General features: G+C 31.3%; 3 protein-coding genes across 7 annotated transcripts; 1 reads left to right on the plus strand and 2 right to left on the minus strand.

Moving 5' to 3' along the window:
* Positions 1 to 1397: 1397 nt before the first annotated feature.
* Positions 1398 to 5281, minus strand: LOC114193476 (vesicle transport protein GOT1-like). 5 transcript variants are annotated; one of them, XM_028083300.1, is made up of 8 exons: positions 5162 to 5281; positions 3689 to 3757; positions 3055 to 3146; positions 2868 to 2948; positions 2677 to 2774; positions 2515 to 2596; positions 1889 to 1951; positions 1398 to 1797 (listed from the first exon to the last, which is right to left on the minus strand). In XM_028083300.1, the coding sequence occupies exons 2-7, from the start codon at positions 3717 to 3719 to the stop codon at positions 1913 to 1915; spliced, it is 423 nt and encodes a 140-aa protein (XP_027939101.1). In that variant the 5' UTR covers positions 3720 to 3757; positions 5162 to 5281; the 3' UTR covers positions 1398 to 1797; positions 1889 to 1912. The 5 variants fall into 5 exon arrangements, with proteins under 5 accessions (XP_027939101.1, XP_027939099.1, XP_027939100.1 ...); XM_028083298.1 differs by having other exon boundaries at positions 1875 to 1951; XM_028083299.1 differs by having other exon boundaries at positions 1867 to 1951.
* Positions 5282 to 6943: 1662 nt separating this feature from the next.
* LOC114193987 (protein SMG7-like) lies at positions 6944 to 13653 on the plus strand. The gene is made up of 8 exons (XM_028084002.1): positions 6944 to 7179; positions 7877 to 7969; positions 8617 to 9219; positions 9315 to 9437; positions 10224 to 10429; positions 10528 to 12330; positions 12720 to 12848; positions 13132 to 13653. Exons 2-6 carry the CDS (start codon positions 7913 to 7915, stop codon positions 12299 to 12301), a joined length of 2763 nt encoding a protein of 920 aa, XP_027939803.1. The 5' UTR covers positions 6944 to 7179; positions 7877 to 7912; the 3' UTR covers positions 12302 to 12330; positions 12720 to 12848; positions 13132 to 13653.
* Positions 13654 to 15046: 1393 nt separating this feature from the next.
* On the minus strand, positions 15047 to 19633 carry LOC114195585 (hydroxyproline O-arabinosyltransferase 3-like). Its single transcript, XM_028086104.1, has 9 exons — positions 19168 to 19633; positions 18455 to 18998; positions 17060 to 17127; positions 16772 to 16973; positions 16490 to 16587; positions 16278 to 16347; positions 16119 to 16190; positions 15846 to 15959; positions 15047 to 15390 (listed from the first exon to the last, which is right to left on the minus strand). The coding sequence occupies exons 2-9, from the start codon at positions 18812 to 18814 to the stop codon at positions 15319 to 15321; spliced, it is 1056 nt and encodes a 351-aa protein (XP_027941905.1). The 5' UTR covers positions 18815 to 18998; positions 19168 to 19633; the 3' UTR covers positions 15047 to 15318.
* Positions 19634 to 24044: the final 4411 nt, after the last annotated feature.

Consider the following 24044-nt stretch of genomic DNA (forward strand, 5'->3'; position numbering starts at 1 on the left):
ATTTTGATTTTAATTAAACACATTTTTAAATTGATTATTATGTATATAAATTGACTATATTACTTAAATTCATCGAGTTATAATCTACCAAATTATAAAATAAAGTTTTGTTTTAATTGGTTCTTGTGTAACTTTTCTATTTATAGTGTAGCAATCTCAAGTCTAAGGTCTAATATCTAACACTACATGCCAAGCCCGCAAGGTTGGTAGGTTTAAAACAAGTGTGAACTTGCAAATTTATTAGGCTTAATTAAACTTTCAATATCTTGTAAATTTCATTATTATGTACTAAAAAAAATTATATTCTTTAGTTGAGTATTTCTCGGTTCAATTCTTTGGTTAGTATATGAGTAGTTTCTTATTTTGTGTTTACTTGTCTTCATAATGGTTAATGTAAAATGACAGGTATTTTTATTACTTTAATTAAAAAGTATGTTGTATATTGAAGATTGTCATGTTCTCTTGTGAATTTTATATTATTACTTATAGATAAAGAGATCCAACATGTTTTCAGTTAAAACAATAAAAATTATGTTTATTTATGTCTTAGTAATATCATTTTTGTATTAATTATAAAATTAACATTTTTTTTTGGTCACGCACATAAAAGTATAAGATAACAACTATCACCTTGTTCGTGAAAACAATAAAATAATAGAAAACATAATTGAAAAATATAAAAATAAAGTTATCAATATACAAACAAATATTAAATACTCAATTAAATATTTTCAAATTTTGAGATGACTTAAAATTTAATTAAAGTAATTAATTATTATTACATAAAAAGAGTTTGTTTTTCATAGGTCCTTATAATTTTTAAGTGTATTTAATATTTAATTTAATACGCTTAAGATTTTCAACAATTCCTCATTCTTATTTCAACTAATAAAATCATAAATAAAATTAATTAAACTATTTTGCAACTTTAACTCAACTCAAATATAAATATCATATTTCACTTAAAATAAAATAAAAATATCCCTATCTTCCCTTCAAAGCCTAATCTCACATTATACTAAATCCTTCAAATTTTTTTTACTCTTTAACTTTCAAAATGATTGCATATCCCAGATCCAGCAAGAATATTAAAAAGGGCAATAAGATATAGAGGATTTTAAATAGAAAAAAACAATGTACAAATTTTGTTAAAAAAGATTAAATACAAAAATTACTTCAAAATAGAATTGAAACTTACTAAAAGTGCAACTAAACCTAAAAAAGAAATGTTATTTGTGCAATAAGGTATAAAACAATTTATTAATCTAAAGGAGAAACGAAATGTAATACATGACATAGAAGAAATGATAAACACAAAATATTATATAAAATGTGAGTTGTTACATAAATAACACAACTCACCCTGAAGGAAAAAGAAGAAAGAAAAACACCAATTCTAAAGAAACAAAATATCCCATGGTAGGCAAAGGTGCAATATTTAGAGTAAATTACATTGCAGACTTCCACCGAATCTATCTCACATTAGAAACCTAAAATCTGGAAAAAAGAAAAAAAAATAGGGAAGAAAGAAAAGAGTTCTATATTGCTGCAATGACATTATATTCCTTTTATGAGTGTGAACAAAAGGCAAAAGGATGATACTTGGCGTGGAAACCTCCAAATGTTTCTGATTGGAATCGTAAAGTAGATGGAGCTGATCACCACTCCCCATATCAATTGATTTCCCACCAAGTAATACAATCAATATGAGCCAAACAAGCAGTAAAGTGAAAACCTTTTCCCTTTGCAATTTTCCTTTCCATTGAATGAGTATCATGATGAAATGATAATCATTTTCTACCATCAAAAAGCGAACTCAATTCAGTTAGATATCCATACTAGAGAATTTTCTTTACATTGACTTACAAATGCACCTGCTAGCAGTTACATTATGTTTCCATAGATTCCTGTCTTACACGGGCACTCGCTTGCCTCTATAGCGATCAAACAGCTGCAAATGCACAGAAAATTAGCAGGATCAATTTGAAAATTTCAGCATATAAAAGCAAAGGGCTTCAATATCTAGAAAGTTTGGCACTTCATATTATCAATTAATACGTTCTCAACCATGACCTTATCTCTACCTAATTCTGATATACTTTCCACACATATCATAAATGACAAAGAAATAATAGCGACAGACATTAAGTTAAAAACAATTTTAGTATAAACGATAATGTTAATTATATTTCTTAACCTGGGTGTTATCCTTCTAATGGGATCGATAGAAAGAAACAGAAGAAGCATCACTCAACAATTTCTAGACAGATATATAGAACCAACAATTGATGTCAGATTGTTCATTATGTAGTCAGTTTTGCTCTTTATATCAACATTCACACTAATTGATGGAAAACAAGATTGATCAATCAATCAATCAACCAAAGTGACTAAAACTTTCTTGATAACTTTCATGAACACTAGCTATTGACATGTATATAACCCAGGCCAGTGAATGAGTAAATACTTTTGTGAAGACTTAAGATGACAGGCAAATTCATCACAAAAACATACCGATCGAATATATGGTTGTTCAACCAACCAACCAAGAACAGGAATCTTCTGTAAGAAAACGGCCAGTGTAGGCCAGAATCCACTGCGCAGCACAATTCATAATTAGCTTTAAGCATGTAAAATACTCAAACATAATAGAATTCTTTTAAATTTGCACTAAACCTGAATAGTATGATGAATCCGTAGGACTCAACAATCATGCCCAAAATAGGCCACCCGATTATGAGAATAAAGAACCCGACACCAAAAGAGATTGTCCCCTTGAAGAAGAGTAAAACGTGAGTGGGGAAAATTTACTAGGAAGGAAGCACGAGGCACCAAGTGAAAAGACTGATAAAATGTAAGAAGTTAACCTTGAAATTACTTCGTTTCATGAAAAATTGCATAGTGGACTTCAGCCCAATGGTTAGGGACACTCCAGAAACAAACAGGATCTGATTTGAGCATCAATACAGATAACAAGGCCTCAAAAAATATGTAATTAAGCAAAATCAAATAAGAAGCAACTTCTTAAACAAGTAATTTGTATATGAATCGTACGTTTCCCATGGCTAGCAATCCCTTGTCAAAGAAGAAGATAACCCCAAGGAATGAGAAAAATATACCAAAGCCAGTTAACCCTAATCCAACCTCTGTATCATGTGCCAATCACATACATTAAATATAGTAAGATAATAAAACTGCAAATAAGTTAAACAATAGGACAGTAGTAGATATCAAATATGTAATACAGAAAAATAATTAATGCACAGTTTCATCAAATGAATACTTATGCCAGTCACCGTGATACAACACCATAAAGACACTAATATATTTATTGAAAACTGTATAATGTTATTGTTAACGAAAACTAATAACATAATCCTAAAGATGTCTTCTTGTCCAAGAACCAGAAGAGAACCTGTATGATGTATTGGAATACCATTATTAACAGTGTTAAACACAATGCCATTATTGGTCAATCTCAATTAGCTTCAATTGGTGATGCCATTACTTTGAAATAACCAATTATAAGAAGAATAATATTTCAATAAAATTAGAAGCACAGTTGTGACTACTACTTTTCCACAATATTTCATTCTTATACATAAACATTAAAGATGCTAGATCACTTCAAAATCAGTAGGATATCATTATTCTTGATAAAAGAATGAAAATATCATATTCCACTTACTCTTTCGATCATTCATCTCAAAAGAAACCATTTTACCAACAACTCAGAAGATCAAGCACCTTGCCTTCGCTGAAACACACAATAAATAACCAAACTCTGTTAATAAATGAGTGTGAAATGTGAATCATATTCTCCATGGACAGATTTATTTAAAGAGCATACTACAGCACCACCACCATAGAAAATATTAAATCCAAAAAATGATGCTAGGACGACCAACTGCTAAAAGTTCAACACAGTTCAACTCTCATTGAACAAAACACATAAATTATAATATAAAGCTCAAGTTACCCAGCCACTAAAATATCAAATTTTTCAAAGGAAATAGATCACAAATATAAGGCTTCCTATGTCCATAGAAAAAGTACAGGCAACAATACAAGGAACAAAAGTTTAAGGTAGCAAGGAAACCCAATGTGTTCAGTAATATAAGTATAACTGTATAAGAGAAGGGAAACTACAATGACCCCATGAATTAGAAGACGTGCATTTAATTTAAAACCGTACAACCACAAATTCTAGTCATTCTGAAACTGAAAGGCCACATCCGTAAATCAACTTCAACAATGCATACCACTATATTCTTCTCTGATCCATAAACTAGAGTAGTTGAGTTTTTCCAATTTAGGAAAGAAATAAAAACCAAACATAAAATTTTGTTTGCATACATACCGAGTATGATCAAAGCTGGCAATACCAATCCAGGCTCAAAAGTTGAAAGTTATTCCCTTTACTCACATCACTCCTTAATCCACCCCAACAGGAGTTATATAATCAAAACTCATGACCTAGAAATTAGAATTGAAGTCTCGACAAAAACTAATACACTACTAAGCACTAAATTTATCAAACCATTTCAAAACACATATGATGTTCGCTAAGAGCGTCGGATAACGTATGGTTAAAAACACAGATTTTAAAAGAAAAACAAAAAATGGAATACACAAACACGTAAAAAACAAACGATTAGAAAGCTAAAATTACCAAACGCGAAATGATTTGTAGAAATACGTCAAATAGTCATTTTTTGTTGTACAGGAATATTTACTATCGTTTTCAAATTTCAAATCAATAAAATAAATTTCAGTAGAATAACAACTGAGAACACTGGCAGTAACCAGAGGCCAGGGATTGCAGTGCAATCGATCATTCTCCTCCACGGTAGTTAAGCACTTTAACAATGTTGATATTTCAAATATAACACACTGATGAAAATGTAGTTACGTAGTCCATGCTAATTGCTACGAAAGCAGGTGAAGGAAATCCTTCGAAATTGAATGCAAAATTGGAGCGAGAGATTTCGAGAAAACAAATGGAATTCGAAAAACGCGATTATCGAAAAGTTAAAGCCAAGTGAAGAGAACAGAAGCTGTGGGATCTCACATCTTTGGTTTCAGTAACGGAAAGAAATCGATCCAGAAGCATAAAGAGTAAACGTTAAGATGCAGGCAGAGCGAGAGACAGTGAGGTTACCGGCGACGGAACCTTGGCGTCGACGGAAATAGGAGGAAATGACCGCCGGAAGTGGTGGCAGTGTTGAACCAGAAAGATTCTCAAAATGCAAAATTTAAAATAGTTGAGAAAAAAAAAATTGAAATCCAACCATAGCAGTTCTAACCATGTATGGGTTTTAAAACGAAAGTTTCTTCATGCACCTACGTGCCTTTTTTCCCATTTTGTATTTTTTAGATAGATTACTATTTGCACTCCCTCTGATTTCCATGAACTATTTGCACCTCCTCGTTGGTTGACCTTGATCCTTTGAATCTTTCAAACACACCCCTCATTCTTCGTCCTAAAGTATATGATTCCATTCCACAGTGTATTTGGTTTGACAATTGTTGTTTCTCAATGTTGATAAGTGAATTAGTTGTTTTTGAGACATAAATTATTAGGTTAAGGAAATTATCACCAAAACCTATGCTTCCAAGTGTGTGAATGACAAGATCTATACGTAAAGAATCAGGAATTGATAACAAAATATTTTTTAAAAATAAAGAAATATAACATTTCAGTTATTTGATTTCTTTGTTATTGTCATTTTTTTTTGTGTAGCAAATTAATCATCAAAATTTTTTAAATTGTTTTTAATACTCTTAATCTATTATTAATTTTCAAAACAAAAAATTATTATAATATCAAAGAAGTCAAAAAATAAAAAAAAATAAAACCATAGAATATACTAAACCATACATTACTTGTAATATATTTTACATTATCTTATAATAAATTTTCTTCTATTTTTTCATTATTAATTTTTTAAATTAATTAAAAAATAAATATAAAAATTAGTTGAGTATTCAATTCGTGATACAAAAAGTTTGATATGGATTTAATAGAGAGAACTTACGAAATTTTAAAAGTCATACAATTACAACATGAAATATTATGAATCATATAATTACAGTATAAATATTAATACGGAGAGTTTGATGTAAATTTAATTAGAAAAACTTACGAAAATTTTAAGAGCCATGTCATTATAATATTAAATGTTAAAAATCATATAATTATGTATGAAATATTATGTGTGTTGAAAATTTGTAAGAATTGTGAAATTAAGAGATACTATATATGATAGATATAATTACATTATGAAATATTAAACGTGATATCATTATTATATGAAATATTATGAATCATATTAATACAATATGAAATATTATGAATACTTATAATTTTTAAAAATTACGAAAATTACGAAAATAAGAAAGATATGAAATATATGATAATATAATATATATATAAATTCACAATATAAAATATTTATAATATCTAAATTAATTTATTAATTCTAAAATAATAACTAATTTATAAAATTAAAAAATATTTTTAATAACATAAATATTTTTTAAAAACTAGTTTAAATAAAAAATATTTAATACACGTTTGTTCACTTTTTATGCATAACAAAAAAACTATTATATTATAATTATAAAATTAAATTAAATATGTTTTATATTTTTTTATAATTTATATTTATTTATTTTGCAAATACTTTTATAATTGAAAAGTGCTTAAATTTAAAAAATAATTAAATAAAAAGAATGATTTAGGTCAAATATACGGTTGCAAAATTAATAAAATAATAATTTAATTTTAAGAAGTTTTTATTCAAAATATAAAATTAAAAGATAAACAAGCGGTTATATTTTAGATAAACGGTGTTAATTTAAATTGAAAAAATTCAGAGATTTCGAAGAGAAAAGAATCGTGAAGAATCAGTAGCGGGTGAGGTCAAAGTTGTTGTGATTGGTCTAAACGGCGTTAGAGAATCACTTCAACCACTTCAACCAGACCAGTGCATGGGAAAGAAAAACTAAAACCCAGAAGAAATAAAAGAGTTACTCGTTATCCCTTTAGGACCCTCCAACACAACAACCACTTCAACCACGCCTCTCTCTCTTTCTCTCTCCTCTTCTCACGCACACAACACAAGTACCAAACACCAACACTTTCCTTCTGATCGATTATTCGATCCTCTTCCACAGGTGACTTCTTTTACCGTTTTCAATTCTTTAGTTATGTTTTCGAACTTTTCTCTTTCGTTTCCTCTTTTCTCATTCCGGTTTATCGATTATTGATATTAGCCTATTCACTCTCAAGTATGTATCATTGTTGAATTGAATTTCATGGATCTGGTTTTGTTTCTCACTGCTAGCATGAGTGTTGTGCATTTCACATTTTGTATGTTTGTTCATATTTCACCTTCCTATAACTGATTTTGTGCATGTACACTGATAGTAGAAGCTATAAGTAAACCTGATTTCCCAATTCATGTTTGTTGTTTCCGTTTTCGAGTGTGTTCTGTGGTCAACCTAATTTGGTGTCTGGAATTTGTGTTTGAAGTACAGCTTTCACTGAGTTGGGGTAAATTGAATCAGGCTTTGTTTTGGAAATATCATCACTCGTTGTTAATGGTTATAGCTTTTGACGACTGAAATTGGTATTAATTTTGTTTGATTGAACCCTAGCTAATGGTTATAGCTGTTGACGACTGAAATTGGTATTAATTTTGTTTGATTGAACCCTAGCGTTGAATTTCACTTTCAATGGGTACTTTTTTATAGTGTGGAGACCATAGTTATTTTTGTTGATCATCAGTGGTTCTTGCAACTTTTTTCTTTCTTTTTCTCTGTTACACCCGTTTCTTTGAACTGAGTTATTCATTTGATTTTTTATCTGTAGGTTTTATGTAGCTTGGGCTTTGTCAATATAGTAGAGATGGATAAAGTGTCTGTTCCTTCATCATGGGATCGTGCCCATCGCCTTTATGAGAAGGTACTTGTTTCTCTCTCTGTCTCTCTCATTCATTCACCCGGTAGACCATGTCAGTGTGTCACATGTAATCACTGAACAAGGGATCATCTGTAGATCTCTCAAAATTTGCAAATGTAAAGGAATCTGATCTTAATTAATTTAACTGCACTATCTTCATCTTCGTATAATGTATCTGCACATAGAAGTTACAGTTGTGGAAAGACGTGTCCACTGTTGATTGAGCTATTTAGATGTTATAGGTTTGGGATTCATTAATTGATGTTATTCTCCTTCCTCTAATGGAAAGATAACCCCACTTTGCAAGGTTGGTTTGATATCTTTAGGTTTGAATTTGTTTTGGAATTAATGATAGACCTTGTTATTAGTACTGTATAGTGTATATTACACAGCCAAGAACTGTTGCTTAGTGTTTTGGCTCTTTTATTTAAGCTGGGCTTTTGCAATTGGCATCCAGTATCACACTGGTTAGTAAGCACTTGTCGGGTTCTTGAAGGTTAAGTAACTGAATAAAATTAAGAACTCAACATGGAAAACCATGTATAGTGCAGAACCAGAGATTATTTTTCTTACCAAGGCTTACTTTTTTTTTCTTGGATATGGTATGAGTCCAAAGCTATTTTTTAAAATTTCAATGTTTTCTCACTTAGAACCTTGAATTGGAGAATAAGCGAAGGAGATCAGCTCAGGCACAGGTTCCATCAGATCCAAATGCTTGGCAGCAGATACGTGAGAATTATGAAGCAATAATTCTCGAGGATCATGCCTTCTCGGAGAAGCATAACATTGAGTATGCTCTATGGCAATTGCACTATAAGCGGATTGAGGAATTGAGGGCATACTTTAATGCTGCTCATACTTCTGTAAGCTCAAAATCATCTCCTGGAGGGAAAGGTTCTGTTCGACCTGACCGGATAACTAAAATAAGGCTGCAATTTAAGACTTTTCTTTCAGAAGCAACTGGATTTTACCATGATCTTATTATGAATATTAGAGCTAAGTATGGACTTCCACTTGGTTACTTTGAGGACTCAGAAAATAAAATTGTAATGGAAAAGGATGAAAAGAAATCTTCTCAGATGAAGAAAGGTTTAATATCCTGTCACCGTTGTTTGATATACTTGGGTGATCTCGCTCGCTACAAAGGCTTATATGGTGGAAGCGACTCAAAAAAGCGTGAATATGCGGCAGCTTCTAGTTACTATCTACAAGCTGCAACTATTTGGCCTTCAAGTGGAAATCCCTATCATCAGGTTTTTGGCATTCCTGTCTCTGCTGTGTTTTGGTTTTTTGTTGAATCATGATTCATAGCTATTGTATTCCATTTTGACATGTCTATTATTTTCAGCTTGCCTTGTTGGCTTCATATAATGAGGATGAGCTGACTACTGTTTATTGTTATTTTCGGAGTTTGGCTGTGGATAGTCCATTTTCAACTGCCAGGGATAATTTGGTACTTGCATTTGAGAAGGTAATATGAATATGGGGTTGGTTTCGAAATTCTTGGATTCTTTCGTCTAGAAGTCTCAATTTTTTGAGACGTAAATTGTTCATTGATCTTGATGTGTTAAAGTTTGGTGTGTTTTTGTTTACTTTCAAACTGAAGTACAATAATGATGTTTCATGTTCTGTCTTTTCTACTACTTATACTGCTTGGTATTCAGAGCTGAATGCATTGAAAGTACAAGTTGTAAATTTCACTAGGGATGAGCAAAATACTCGTACTGAGCAACACAAATGAAGAACTGAATTAAACTATAAAAGTGGTTTGACTTCACTGAACTACATAACTATTCAAGCGACTTGCACTGAACCGTGTCACGGTTAAGATTGACCGAACTTAACAAATATACTCTGACCTGCTTGAACTACCCTAATAGTTTGAACTGTTTTGAGCATACATCTTATTTTTAAGCATATGTTTCAATTTCAGGAGTTACAGTTCAGTTTGAATAATTCAGTTTAAGTGTTGTTTAGTTTTTAAGAACTAAACTAAAAGTCAGTTCGGTTTCTTTAGTTACTGTTCTTTCAGGGCTAGTTTAGTTCAGTTCATTTTTTTGTAGCCCTAAATTCACATTGGTTTTCAAGTTGTTCGAGCATACATGAATAGAAAACTGCAACACAGCATACCTTTTCACATAAAGGAGTTCTGTTTATTTGCCATGATTGGTGAAGAATTAGCTCGAGCTTGATCATCTATTTATTTTCATACTTTGGGAGTGCTGTTGGCATTCTAACTATCTGTTTTACAATATAGAATCGCCAAAGTTACTCTAAGCTGTCTGGTGATGTTAAAGCACATGCAATCACTGGAATAGGAAAAGGGGAAGCGAAACTTGTGACCCGGGATACGGGTGTGGAAACCTGTTCTACAAAGGAGGGAGCATCCAATATACGGGAAACTTACAAATCTTTCTGCACATGCCTTGTCCGTCTTAATGGAATCTTATTCACGCGAACAAGGTACATATTATTAATGCATTCAGTCTACCTCACCATTCTGTGCACAATAAATTGTGAAAAATTATACTGACTTTTCTTTTTTTCTCATGTCATGATAGCCTTGAGACCTTCGCTGAAGTTCTATCTCGTGTAAGTGCTGGCCTGCATGAACTTCTATCATCAGGACAAGATGAAGAGCTGAAATTTGGCATAGATACTCTTGTGAACAAACTGGTCATTGTCAGAATTGTTTCCATGATCATATTTACAGTTCATAATGTGAAAAAGGAATCTGAAGGTCAAACGTATGCAGAAATTCTACAGCGTGCTGCTCTACTTCAGAATGCATTCACTGCAGCTTTCGAATTGATGAGTTTAGTAGTAGAGAAATGTATGCAGCTGCAGGATCCTCCTTCCAGTTATCTCTTACCAGGCATTTTGGTTTTTGTTGAGTGGTTGGCATGTTATCCAGATATTGCTGCTGGCAAGGACGAAGATAATGCGACAACTATTAGATCAAAATTTTGGAATCATTGTCTATCCTTCTTGAACAAGTTGCTTTCACTTTTGCCTATGTCAGAAGATGATGGAGAGGAAACTTGCTTTAATAACATGAGCTGGTATAAAGAAGGGGAAACGGAAAATCGGCTTGCTTTGTGGGAGGATTTTGAGTTAAGAGGATTTGTTCCACTTCTACCTGCACAAACCATCTTGGATTTTTCAAGGAAGAATTCCCTTGGAAGTGACAGTGAAAAGGAAAGAAAAGCTCGGATTCAAAGGATTTTAGCTGCAGGAAAGGCTTTAGCAAACGTTATTAGAGTTGATCAGAAAATGATATATTTTGACTCAAAGGGAAAGAAATTTGTTGTTGGTGTTCAGCCTCAAATCTCAGATGATTTTGTTATTTCCTCCCTTTCAGACACACCTAGTGCAGACTACCATCATTATATTGAAGGAGAGGACGATGATGAGGTTATTGTTTTCAATCCTATAGTACCTGAGAAACAAGCTGATATGGTGGTTGCCTCATCATGGGCACCCCATGAAGGCTTAAAATCAGTTCCAACAGCTTCTGTAGGGGATATGAAATTTAATGAAAATTCTACTTCTAACCCTCTCAATGATCCGAATCATCAAAATTCTTTACCTGCTTCTGTCAATGCTATGGTTCCTCAACGACTACTACCAGTTCAACCACATTCTTTGAGGTGGTTAGAGGAGGAAATATCTCTTGCTAACAGTTTGAAAGGTCTTAGATTTTTGGAGAATGGGCACATGATGAAACCTGACCTACCATTTAAAGAAGTTGTGCCAATCTCTGACCGTCCTGCACTTGCAGTTCCTACCCAGCTATCTGTAAGAGCTGGTGCTAGTATGCTTTATGCTCATGATCTCTCAAAAGCTGGAGACTTTGGAAATTCATTCAAAGTTGATGCCAATGCGTCTGCTGAAACACTTACTGACAACTCTGTTGTGAGAACGCCATCCACCATGCAAGCTGGTTTTAAAAAATCTCCTATCAGTCGACCTTCTAGGCACCTTGGACCTCCTCCTGGATTCAGTCATGTTCCTCTTAAACATGGTATTGAACCCACTGGTCCAGATTCAATTGGTGGAAATTCAATTATGGATGATTACAGTTGGTTGGATGGATATCAGTTGCCTGTGTCAACCAAAGGTTTAGGTCCAAATGGTCCTCTCAGTTACTCTCAGTCAAATTCCCATCAAGTTGGTAACAATGGCTGGCATGATCATCGGACACTTGAGCTTTTAAAAGCACACCAAAATCAGCAGTTGCAGCCACAGGTTCTCACAAATGGAAATCAGCATCTTACTCCTCTGCCTGAGCAATTCCAAGGACAATCAATTTGGACAGGTCAACACTTCGTGTGATGTCGCTCTTCTGTGTGAGAATATTGGTGGTAAGCTTCACATTTGTTTTTTATTGCTAGGGTTTATTTATAACCAACCCCAAAACTTGGAAACCAGCTAAACAAAAAAAAAGAACTTAATTGAAAAAATGACTTCTTTTTTTTATTAGAATGGGTTAGATTTTGTAAACCGATTCAGTTCAAACCTTATACAGCTTATGCATATGTTTACTGTTTAAAATAAAGAAAACTTACTCATTTCAAACTGAAACGGATTGAATTTAAGTTTTAAATCAAGTCAATTGGATGATAAATCAAGAAAACCTAAGTCATTGGATTGGATGTCTTTTCTCTTTTAAAATCCGATATGTGAAGATCTATATTTATTTTGTTTGAAGGGTGTCTTTTTGTTTAATCATTTGGTTTGCTAACATCAATAGGTCCTTGAAGGATTATTAAATGTGCTGCATCCCTTTGCTACCCCGTCAAACTCCAGCGCTACTTCGTTGTCGTTGAATGTTGGAGTTTATCTGGCCTAGACATTTTGCGGGAGGTTGCTACTACAAAAGGTGGGTACCAACTTACTCTTTTGTGGTTACATAAAGATGGCCTAAACACAAATTGAAATTTGGATAATGTGTATGAAACATAAACCCTTCCTCTGACTTTTTCAAATTCCCATCTTATGTGTCTAGTTGTCTTGCTTCTGATTTAGCTTAGCCTCTATTACTATCTTCGTAAACTGTGTTGGGAATTTTAGGTATCAAGGCTGTATCTTCTTAACTGCTGATTGGCCATTTTGTGTTAACTGCGGAATCTACTCTGGCATAATTTGCTTGTAAATTATTGTAGAATTTGCTGAGCTCTAAAGTCCGGGTGGATGAAGATAAACATGCATCTTTAGGGTGGATAGAGGGTGATAAATAAAGTACAGTCATCTTGGAGCTTGTGTGTATCGTCTGGGATTTGGTGGTATGCTACTATGGTTTGTTCACTTCTCTGCACCTGAAAGAATTGATACTATCTAGCTGCCGGTGATACATGATTCTACCCGTTTTTGTTTCTAACTCGTCAAAGCTTCAGACTAGTTGGATATGAAGCGCTCCTCTAAGCTGGATAATGGGATATGAATATGATAATGACATTGTGAAGCATGCTTGAGTAAGTACAAGTGTTTAGTGGTTGCATCTTTGTTAAGGCTTTTATGTTTTTTCATAACCAGTGATGTACGATTTACTTTCTCCCTTTTACCTAGTCGGGGTTTTCTCGAACTTATAAATAAATAATCCCTTTTGGATTTTGGATTATGGATCGTGGATTGTGGATATCTTGATCCATTATTACCTGAAGTAAAAGTTCCATTGTCTCTTTTTATTTCCTGTTGCTGTGTTCACTTGCTTGTGCTTCAGAAGTAGCTTGGAGCATTTAGAAGTGGATTATGGATCATGGATGTCTCTTTTTTTCTTCGGTTGTGGATCTTTTTTTGTAAAATTATTTTAAAGTCCCAAAGTTTAAAATAAGAGTTAATTGATTGTTAGAATTTAATTTTTTAGCTTAAAATATTAGAAAAGGAAGAGTTGAAATACTTGAGAAAAAGTGGGGAAGCCGGAAGTCAAATTTTTTTCAAAGCTTTTCTATGTTTGGCTCAAATTTTCTCTTCCAATTTGAAAAATGTAGGGCAAGTTTGAAACAATTTATGAAGCGATAACAAGAACTTTACATCTTCGGACGATATTGTAATTTTAATGTTTTTTCAATGCACTAACATATTTTAGGTGGTGCATTATTCCTTGGTCAGTATTTGAAAAATAAAAAATTACAATGAATTCTTTTTATTACACAATGTTGGTGTCAATTTATTTAAAATTAAAAAAATCACAAGTGAGATTTATTAATGAAAACTTGATCTGATGGAAGAAGTGATCTTGGTGAGTAGGACGTAAGGGACTTAATCTTGCAAAACCATATACGCACCTAGATTGTAATTTATATCAGTTTCAATATTAGGAAGTTGTCACATTATATAACAACTAGTTTCAATAAATAATTAAAAAATATTTAAACTTGAAATTTGATATTATTTCAAACATGTAAAGAAATAAATATTTAGTAAAGCTACAAAAGAATGATAAAAAAATGTCATGAATATAAATGAGCAGTTTATCCTAATTAAATTTAAATATATTTATTCAATACAAGTAAATATAATAATTAAAGTGGGAATAACAAAAATTAAGATCACATTAAGTGAAAAAAAAATTATGTTTATTATAATGTTATTTTTTTAAAAAAAATATGATTTAAGGACGTGGTTTCTGAAGCTTAACTTATCTATATAAAATATATGCATTTTGTTACATAAAGAAAGCATATTAACAAATTTATTTGTCTCTACTATTTTGATTGTGTTATTTTGCGTACTATTTAGAAAGAATCCCATTATCGCTGGTATTGATTTTGTATATATAATATGATGACATAGAACAATCCCAAGAATATAATTTTTTGGAAGTGGTAATTATGCATTATGCTTCACATAATTTGTAAAATTCATATATAAAATTAGATTAAAACCTTTATTGTAATAAAACATCGTTATATGATAACATTTTACAGTACTAAATTTTGTATAAAAAAAATATTAAAAAATGGCATTTAATACCAATTAATATCGTACGTATTACATCACATAAAATAATCAATGCAAACAAAAACACACACACACAAGAGGAGGCAAAACAATAGTTTCATGTCTCAAAAAAAGGAATAAAAACAGAAGAAATAAGATGTAATTCCTCCATTGGTTGCACTGTGACAACATTCAGTTGGCAAAATTACAACAGTGCAATAGATTGCAAATGTCTCGTATACGTTTGAATGCAAAAAAGAATTAACTAGCTGTTGGTAAAAAAAAAAAAAAAAAAACTATATTTTCAGAGAAAACACAACATCATTTGTATTCATCACCATTCCTATTTGCTTAAACTAATCTATTTTGACAAGTATTTCTAGTCCTCATCACCATTTTTCTTCTTTCCATCAACTTCTGTTTACTGAATCCCATTCAGGTAAGTTTGCAGTAGCTTCATTCACCATTTTTACAAGCCGCACCTGAAAATCATTCTTGCAGTAAGTAACTATTAAATCACACTATGAAGAAGCTTCACTTAAAACACCACTAGTATCAAGGTTTAGCAGAGACTGTAAAATGAAATCACACTCAGAACTCCACCAAACACGTTAACAACCACAAATTCAAACCACAGAACCACACACACACACACACATATATAGTGTGATTTTTCATTTTAAATAACAAAGTAGGATCTTATGGCATTTATGGTCCCTGAGTAACAGATTTTCATCCCAAGTGGAATCTCAAATTTAACATTTTTCCCTGCTTTTTTCAGGTGATGTTACCTATTTCAAATCATCAAGATCAAGAAAGAGCATAACAATTTACACTGAATGAAAAATAGCAACTTTCCAACATCAGCTCTTCACCAAGATGGCTATGATTAACAATTTCAAAGCAAAACACCCAGAAATTTTGAAACATGACTTACCACACTTTCAGGAACTCCTGGAGGTGGTAAGGGGAGGTTTTTCGGCGGAGGACCCATAAGATAAGATCTCTTGTCAAATCGCCATTCTCCAACCTTCCCATATGTCAGTTCCCCCTGGATGAAGAAACAAGGAGTGAGTAACTTACACATAGAACAATTAAGCATGCAAGACTAAAATTTTTCACATGGAAAAGGAATACTAACCATAGAAATATAGTTTATCTACCTTATTTTCACATCATAATACTCTGAAGTTAGGAGAAAAGAACTCACCTTTAAATTATAGTCACATCCATATGTATAATGGATGATGAATCTATCCTCAACCTTTAAGTCCCATGGTGGCTGAAACATTCCAACAATTCATGTCATGAACTTTTATGTATGACTACCTCAAGTAAACAAATACAACACAACACACGCAATTCAAACCTGCAGCATAAAGTCTTTTCGCAGATTATGCTTTACACCATGCAATGCAGATGCCACTGCATAAGCATACCTTCACTCAGCAGAGAATCAAAGGAGCACAATGTTAGGGAAGGGTCCAGGAAAATTTATAAAATGAAAAGAATATAAGTAAATGATAACAAAATGAAAATAAATAAACACCATAAATCTTGAATTAGACTAGTATTACTCACATTTCAAGCACCCATCCAAAAGCTTTATCAGTCTCTGGATCGTCTTTCATTCTCAGTGAAACATTTACCCATGTGGGAGCTATATCCTCCATCAAAGACTGGTGATGAAAAAAAAAAAACTCAATGCCTTAAATGAAAGAATATGTTGCTTATGGGAAAATCAAGAAAATCTGATATTAGTTATGACAGTAACCATAACAGCTATAAGGGTAACAGAGTAACAAACAACTAATAACAATAACCATAACAGCACTGTATGCAAGCTATTAATTCAGACTTCACCTTCTTAATGATCACAGGAGAATTTCCAATTGGATCAATGTTAGTGACAGGACCCATTTCCTCAGGATAGAATTTCCTGAGTACTTTTTCATTTTGAGCTGGTTTTATGTAGAAAAACGGAAATGCGGCGGGTTGGGATCCATAAGCCAAATTAGGCAAGGGATTTACAAATATGTGGTCAGGTTCTGCCATCAGAATATATCTGCACCAATCATAAAATGCACTGCTACTTAGATTTCATTATTGGAGAGCAAAGAAATTGTAGAAAACCATAACTGTGACACTTACTCTTCTTGAATATCTGCTTTCTCTAGCCACTGAACGAAAGCCCATGGTCTATTTAGGACAATATAACCCTGCACCAAACATAAAAGGATGTAAATTTTTTATGACAGCATGAATTGATCGGAAAACCATAGAAAGATCACAATAATGGCTTTCATGATACAGTTGATAATTATCAATGGCTTGTAACTAGTGAGTTTAGAAACTAATCTAAGCTAAGAGAGTTCCTCAGCTGAAAAACATCAATAAATACTACCAGTACACATTGGCAATTTGGAATAATCACACAGTAAGATGCACAGTAAAGTGAGAAAAATACTCTTTAGCTCTAACATAACCTTGCTTAAAAAAATTAGTCACCAAGGAAGAGAGAGAGGAAGAAACTAAAATCACTAAGTTATTGTCTGTTTTATTCAAGGATGGAAACAAATTATTTCAGAAAAAAGGGAGGCAAAATAACTGCAACAGTTACTAGCAAACCTCATTTCTATTTCCCTTTTTTTCTCCATGTGCAAAAGCCTTCACTATTTGACAGGAACAATTCAATATGCAAGGAAAATGACATGTAGAGCCCACCAAGGTACATACAATGACATGTGGTTACAAAAAATATACACTCTTCTTTAAATGCACATTAAAAAATTACATATTTATCTTCCAACATTTCATTATGGACACGTGATTAGACCATAAATTTTCAAAAAAAATAGCAGCATATTATGATATTATATTTCTGCACTTCAGCTTCTGTTGCCCCCACTAAACAATTTTTTTCTTTTTTTGCATCAGAACTTGAATAGTAGCAGAGCAACATACTTAGATATATATGCAGTTGAGTGTCAATCACCATCAGCAATCATGAGATTAATTTAGTCACAAGAACAAGAAAATGGAAATGGCTTTTCAAATCCAAAAACTAGAAACAATCATTATTACTACTACAATATAAGGCAAATTAAAGCCAGAAATAATCAGGTCTATAACAGTACAAGAAATATACAAGATATTCAACCAAAACCATGACACGATCCAATTTCACTCTAAACATATCTCATTGCAGTTTTATCAAATTCAGTCCCTTTAAAAACATAAACTCTTCTATGTATGATCAGGAGAACATTCAACAAGGTACCGAATAACGACCATTCTCCGAATTCTTTTAGACAGCTTATTTCACAATTAAATAGCAACAAATTAAAACATATTACTTTAGCCAGACTACCATCTCCTTTTTTCCACCTATTGCTCCCCTCACCCCAAAGTTGTAAAAGGAATAGGCTTATTCATTATGTCATGATTAGTAAATTTGGTATTAGGTCAGAAATTCACCAAAAAGAGACAAGTTTAGGTGAGCCAAAAAAACATACAATTCTACTGGGGAAACAGAAAAATATTTACCCTGTCCAAGCCCTCAGGAAGTGGATCAACTACAAAAGTAGGAATCTCATCCATTAACTGGTCTGGCCTACCAGAATGCAGTATCCGGGTGAACTTCCCCATTTCTGATCCATGCAAATCCTTCACTTTCTTATACCAATAGTACATAATCCGGCATTGCCATTGATTGTAAGCAGAATCAGTTGCAGTAAGGGCAACATGAAACTTTTCATTGGACCTCATCAATTTTCTATTCGAATGTTCCAACCCATCGGCCTTATGCTCCAAGATCATAGCTACCAAATTGTAAGTGGCAAAGAAAAACAAAAGCACCATAAGCAGAAAGAGCAGTGACTTGACCCGTCCGATGCTTTTCCTCATTTTCAAAATCTTGTCCAATTCCAATACGAATTTCCGAAATCCCCAGAAACAAACTCTTACAGATTAAATTAAAATTTAAAACTCACTGACACCACTGCGGTTCTTCAAAATTACAGCTATAATGCATAACTATAGTCAATAGAGATAAACACAATCCTTCAGTCATTTGCTCCACAAGAAAAATCTGCATGAAAACATAAAGTGGTTAATATGCCATGTAACTAAAATCCAATGCAATTTGAAACAAACCAAACCCAATAAAATAAAAAAAAAAAAAAACTGCTACATAAACCCCAGGAACCTAAACCCAAAAAAGGGGACAAACGCATGGTAGAACGTGAACAATGACTCACGTCAACAGATCTGAACTTGCAATATATTCAGAGCATCCCAATGGGGGAAAATCCAACCTTGGATGAGAAAAGACGCAAAAGATTGAAACTTTGGAATAGAAAAGAGAAGGGTGGGAAATGTGTTAAAGGAAGGAAAGGAAGACAGTGGTGGGGTGAGGAAAAGGGATTTCTGGGGGGTTGACTTTTCAACGAGTGGTGCAACTAGGCAGCTCTAGAAAACGCGGAAATTTGAAGGTTGAAGAGACCGAGATGGTGAATCTAAGTGTGTATCATACGTCTGACTCCAAAATTGAAATCAAAATGAAAGTGAAAGAGATGAATGTGGTGAGAAAGCAGTGCAAAACACAACACTCAACACAAACATGAAAAAGAAAAAGAAGGAAAGTGAAGAAAGTTTAAGAAAGTCTGGAGTGAGTGATTATGTTTAGTAATTAAACTGTGTTAGTTTTCTTATTTAGTAACCTAACACAGTGGGTGATTATGTTTCGGAAAAGTGAGTGAGTGTTTTTTGAGAAAATCTTTTCGAAGGTAGTTTAATGCGTTATGAAAAATAAAATCCGAAATGATAGGTGCAAGAATAAATTTGATGGATGCATGAAGTAACAGCCTCTATTGAAATGTTTGGTGAAGTGACCCAATAACACATTAAAACCGTGCCAAATCATACCTTTACGACTCTCAATTGTGGGCCACTTTGCAACCACACATGTCCGAAGTAAGGCCCAAAGTAACTATTTTGGATTTCAAAAAAATGAAATTTCTTTTTGCACCCAAATGATTTCCTCATGCATCTTTACATGGTGTAAAAGACCCGAGCATCCTTAGTCTCTATTATATTATATCTTTCCACATCGTCCTTTCGATGTGTCTTTTTGCCGTTGTTTCATCGATGGTGTTTTTTTTTTTTTTTGATTTATCGGCGTATACATAGGTGTTATTGTGTTTGTCGCATTCTTTAAATATGAATGATAATATTTTAGTAGGTAATAATAATATAATGTTATTAAGTTAATATATAAAATAAATTTATATTTATTAAAAATAAAGTGAAATGTTAAAAATAAAGTGAAATGAATAGAAAAATTAATTCTTGATGAATAAAAAAAATAATAAAAGATAAATAGATTTATAGAAAATAGGTAAAAATAACCATTAATTTTAAAAAATTAATAAATAATTATATTGTAAAGGGTAAAATTGGTATTATGAAATGTGGACACAAAAGAGAGAATCATCTTTATATATTACTAGCCTACACATAGACGCTGGTAATATATAAATAATAGTATGTTAGAGTGAAATGTTATTAAGTTAATATATAAAGTAAATTTATATTTATTAAAAAAAAAGTGAAATGAATAGAGAAATTAATTGTTGATGAATAAGAAAAAAAAGATAAATAGTTTTATAGACAACAAGTAAAAATAACTATTAATTTTTAAAATTTAATAAATAATTATATAATAAAGAGTATAATTGATATTATGAAGTGTGGACACAAAAAGAAAATCACTTTATATATTGTTATAGATTATAGATATATAATTTATATGTTACTCTTACTCTTAGAAAATTTATCATGTCTTCTTGTGATGGAAGTCTTCATAATCTTGATATTGACTTTTGAATTCTGTAATTAGAAAGTAATTTTGAGATTATGTAATTGGATAGTAATTTTTATTTTATTTTACAATACTAATATTTTTTGTCAAAAACAAAAAATTATATTGGATAATCATGAAAATATTTCTAGACTACATCAGAAAACCTTTTTTATGAAAAAAAAAAATCTGAACTATATACAGAAAGTGAATTTTTTACGATAGTTACAGAACTATCATAAAAAAAATGTAAACTTTCTACATCTGTATCTATAATAGTTTAGAAATCAACATAAAAAATCTATTTTAAGTGTCATAAAAAGGGACTGTTATATTAAATTAAAATGTACAACTATCATGTATATTTATTTCTCGATTTAACCATAAATTAAAACTTACATATTCAAACCATGCTTATCAACTTTACCTACAATGTTTTAGTTCAATTAGTTTAAATTCTTTAACTTGTGCAAACCATAACATTCAGTACTAATTACTAAACATATTTATTTACACAAACAACCTCCAATCAAAGCTAAAAATTCATTCGAGTTTAATAATATAGAGAATTTTGATATGAGAATTATCTTTTAAATATCAATACTAAAACTTGCCAAAAATCAACCAAAATTTTTAATATCTAATCTCACAATCCTTCCTCGGTTAATATCAAATTAAAAAATCACCATATTCCTCCTTAAAGTTTTATTTTATAAAAACAATAAATTAACTTTCCTTTTACTCAACAAGAGTATTTATTCCAAGAGTTTACTGTATATAATTTTTTTATTAACAAAGAATAAATTTAATTAAAAAGAGCACTTGAGGTATATTTTAATCTTTATACAAAAAACATTGTTATATACATTAATGTTCTAGTGTAGCATTTTAGCTCCATCAAAATAAAAGATTCCACTTAAAACAAAACTACAAGAATCACCATTGTAATTCACTAACAAAGAGTAAAAGCGATATGTATGTCTCCCTAAGTATATGTCTGGCATATTCCTGCGTGATCAGCACAAGTCCAAAATCTTTTGCTTCATACCATTAGCAGCATTCCAATTTTAAAGACTCCATCGTTTCGAGTAGCTCCTTAATTTAGCTGTAACAGTCCCTCATTTACACTGCTTTACATTCTTCCGATGCAAAAACATATCAGTCACATCTTCATCTCATCCCATGTGTATTCTGAATAACAGTTTGGTATATAGTTTATTGTATGTGGTACTAAAAGAGTTGATGAATGATTTAAAGAGAAAAGGCAATAAAGAAAATGGAATGGTGAAAATGATAGACATCCCACGTGTAGAAAGCATAAAGAGTGAATGCAGAATGGATGGATAATAATGCAGTAAAATAAAAAGGAAGATTTAGAATATAGAATGGATAATGTTAGAAGGATATTTTGGCAGTGTTGTGGTTTGTTGAAGAATAAATGGGGATGAAGACAAAAGCAGTGGTGTCCCCTCTCATTTATTTTTAGCAATTGTGATGAACTACAATAACTACAATATCAAAACCATCGTACATCAATTATTCTGCATTTATGGGATCCTCCCAACACTCTGGGATTATCTTTCTGCCTCCATATGCCATGTACCATAATTTAATACACTTCAAATTCAACTAAGATTCAATTTTCTGATCATAGTATTCAAATATATTATAATGAAATTGTAGAAGAGATGATTTCTTGTATTGAAAATATTCTTAAAGAGGAGTTTTAGATAAGTGTGTCTCATTGATACCATAAAATAGGTATAAAAACTTAAGATATTTGTGGTTGGGAATTTTTATGTTCGAGGAAAAATACATTAATGTGTGAAATTCACCCCTTAAGTGTTGGAAATCCCAACACTACAAGAAAATTATTAAATAATAATCAATTTTAGTGACAAAAAATAATTTAGAGACTAATTTTCTAATTAAAGACTAATTTAAAGACTAAATCATTTGGAAGTCAAAACCTAGGTAATTGGTGTTAGTGACCGATTTAGAAATCAATTCATAATATGAACTAATTTTGTTACTAATTTAGAAACCAATTATAATTTTTTGAAATTATTTTAATTATCAATAATTTTTAGTTTATAAATTGATCACTGGTGACTAATTATTTTTTATCACTAAAATTGGTTATTATTCAAGAATTTTTTTATAATGAAATATAAGTCTAAGTCTTACAATATATAAAAATGAAAAAGTTTGACCCATAAACTTATTAATCATGTTAATTCCTTGTATGAATTGAAGTAGCTCTTCTAAATTCTTTTTTCAAAAACTTACTGATTAATACTTAATTTTGTGAATGTACACTCAAAAATCAACTAAAATATAATCATTTTACATTATATGAAAAAAAGGAGAAACCATCACCTACTTATATATCTTATATATTCAATTAATACAACATACATGTAATTTATTAAAAATTTTGTATAGGTTGATTTAATGTGTATAAATAAAAAAGTTAATATAAATATTTTTGTAGATACAAACCATATCTTAGAAATCGATTTTGTAAGATTAAGTTAAATTTAAATTCACTTTTTCGTATGGTACCAAAATCATGATTAAAGTCTATCTTAAAGAAATTTATTGTTTGTTAAACTTATTGTTTTATCAACTATTGGATCACTATTGAATCAATTATTCATATTTATTCCCTCATTCAAGATATATATGACTCAATGTATATTGAAAATTTCACATCAATTAAAAATAAAAATAATTTACAATATATAAATAAATACAAATATTATCTTATAAATTAATTTTATAAGATTGATTTAAGAGTAATGTACACTTCTAAGTTTACTTTTATATCCTTATGCACAATATCCATTGTATTTCAATAGTTGTGCAGGATGTCAGATGGGTATTGCATATTTTCTTTAACTTATTTTCTTCGGAAGTATTTTTTTTCTACCAAGCGGAGGAAAATTACTTTAAATGCGATTTTTGTAGTCCTTATGTAAATGAAAAATAACCATCATAAATAATAGCTCGTGATTAAATAATAATGAAACTTTTTAAACTATTAGCATATTTTAATTACATTCTTTTCTAACCCATGAAACAAAATATATTTTACAATGCTTAGAATCTTAAAATACAGTTTTAAATAATTCTACATGTACGAACTGTGGATAGATTTTTATCAACAAGGCATCTAAAAAGTAGTAATATTTGACCTAAACATAAGAAAGTTTTATGAAAGGCACGTGCTTTGAATTTAATTTAATCTAAAAAATATTTATTTGATCGATTTTA

Source organism: Vigna unguiculata, chromosome 8 (genome assembly GCF_004118075.2).
Source record: "Vigna unguiculata cultivar IT97K-499-35 chromosome 8, ASM411807v1, whole genome shotgun sequence".
Classification (NCBI taxonomy): Eukaryota; Viridiplantae; Streptophyta; class Magnoliopsida; order Fabales; family Fabaceae; genus Vigna; species Vigna unguiculata.

Excerpts from the sequence above, each read along its gene's own strand:
- LOC114193476 (XM_028083300.1), bottom strand. The coding sequence starts at position 3,719 with ATGGTTTCTTTTGAGATGAATGATCGAAAGA. Across the intron at positions 3,147-3,688 it reads TGAGATGAATGATCGAAAGA|AGGTTGGATTAGGGTTAACT; the intron begins GTAAGTGGAATA and ends CACATGATACAG. Across the intron at positions 2,949-3,054 it reads GATTGCTAGCCATGGGAAAC|ATCCTGTTTGTTTCTGGAGT; the intron begins GTACGATTCATA and ends TGCTCAAATCAG.
- LOC114193987 (XM_028084002.1), top strand. The coding sequence starts at position 7,913 with ATGGATAAAGTGTCTGTTCCTTCATCATGGGATCGTGCCCATCGCCTT. Across the intron at positions 9,220-9,314 it reads GTGGAAATCCCTATCATCAG|CTTGCCTTGTTGGCTTCATA; the intron begins GTTTTTGGCATT and ends TATTATTTTCAG. Across the intron at positions 10,430-10,527 it reads ATCTTATTCACGCGAACAAG|CCTTGAGACCTTCGCTGAAG; the intron begins GTACATATTATT and ends ATGTCATGATAG.
- LOC114195585 (XM_028086104.1), bottom strand. The coding sequence starts at position 18,814 with ATGAGGAAAAGCATCGGACGGGTCAAGTCACTGCTCTTTCTGCTTATG. Across the intron at positions 16,588-16,771 it reads CTCCTGTGATCATTAAGAAG|TCTTTGATGGAGGATATAGC; the intron begins GTGAAGTCTGAA and ends TTTCATCACCAG. Across the intron at positions 16,348-16,489 it reads TTTGGATGGGTGCTTGAAAT|GTATGCTTATGCAGTGGCAT; the intron begins GTGAGTAATACT and ends TGCTGAGTGAAG.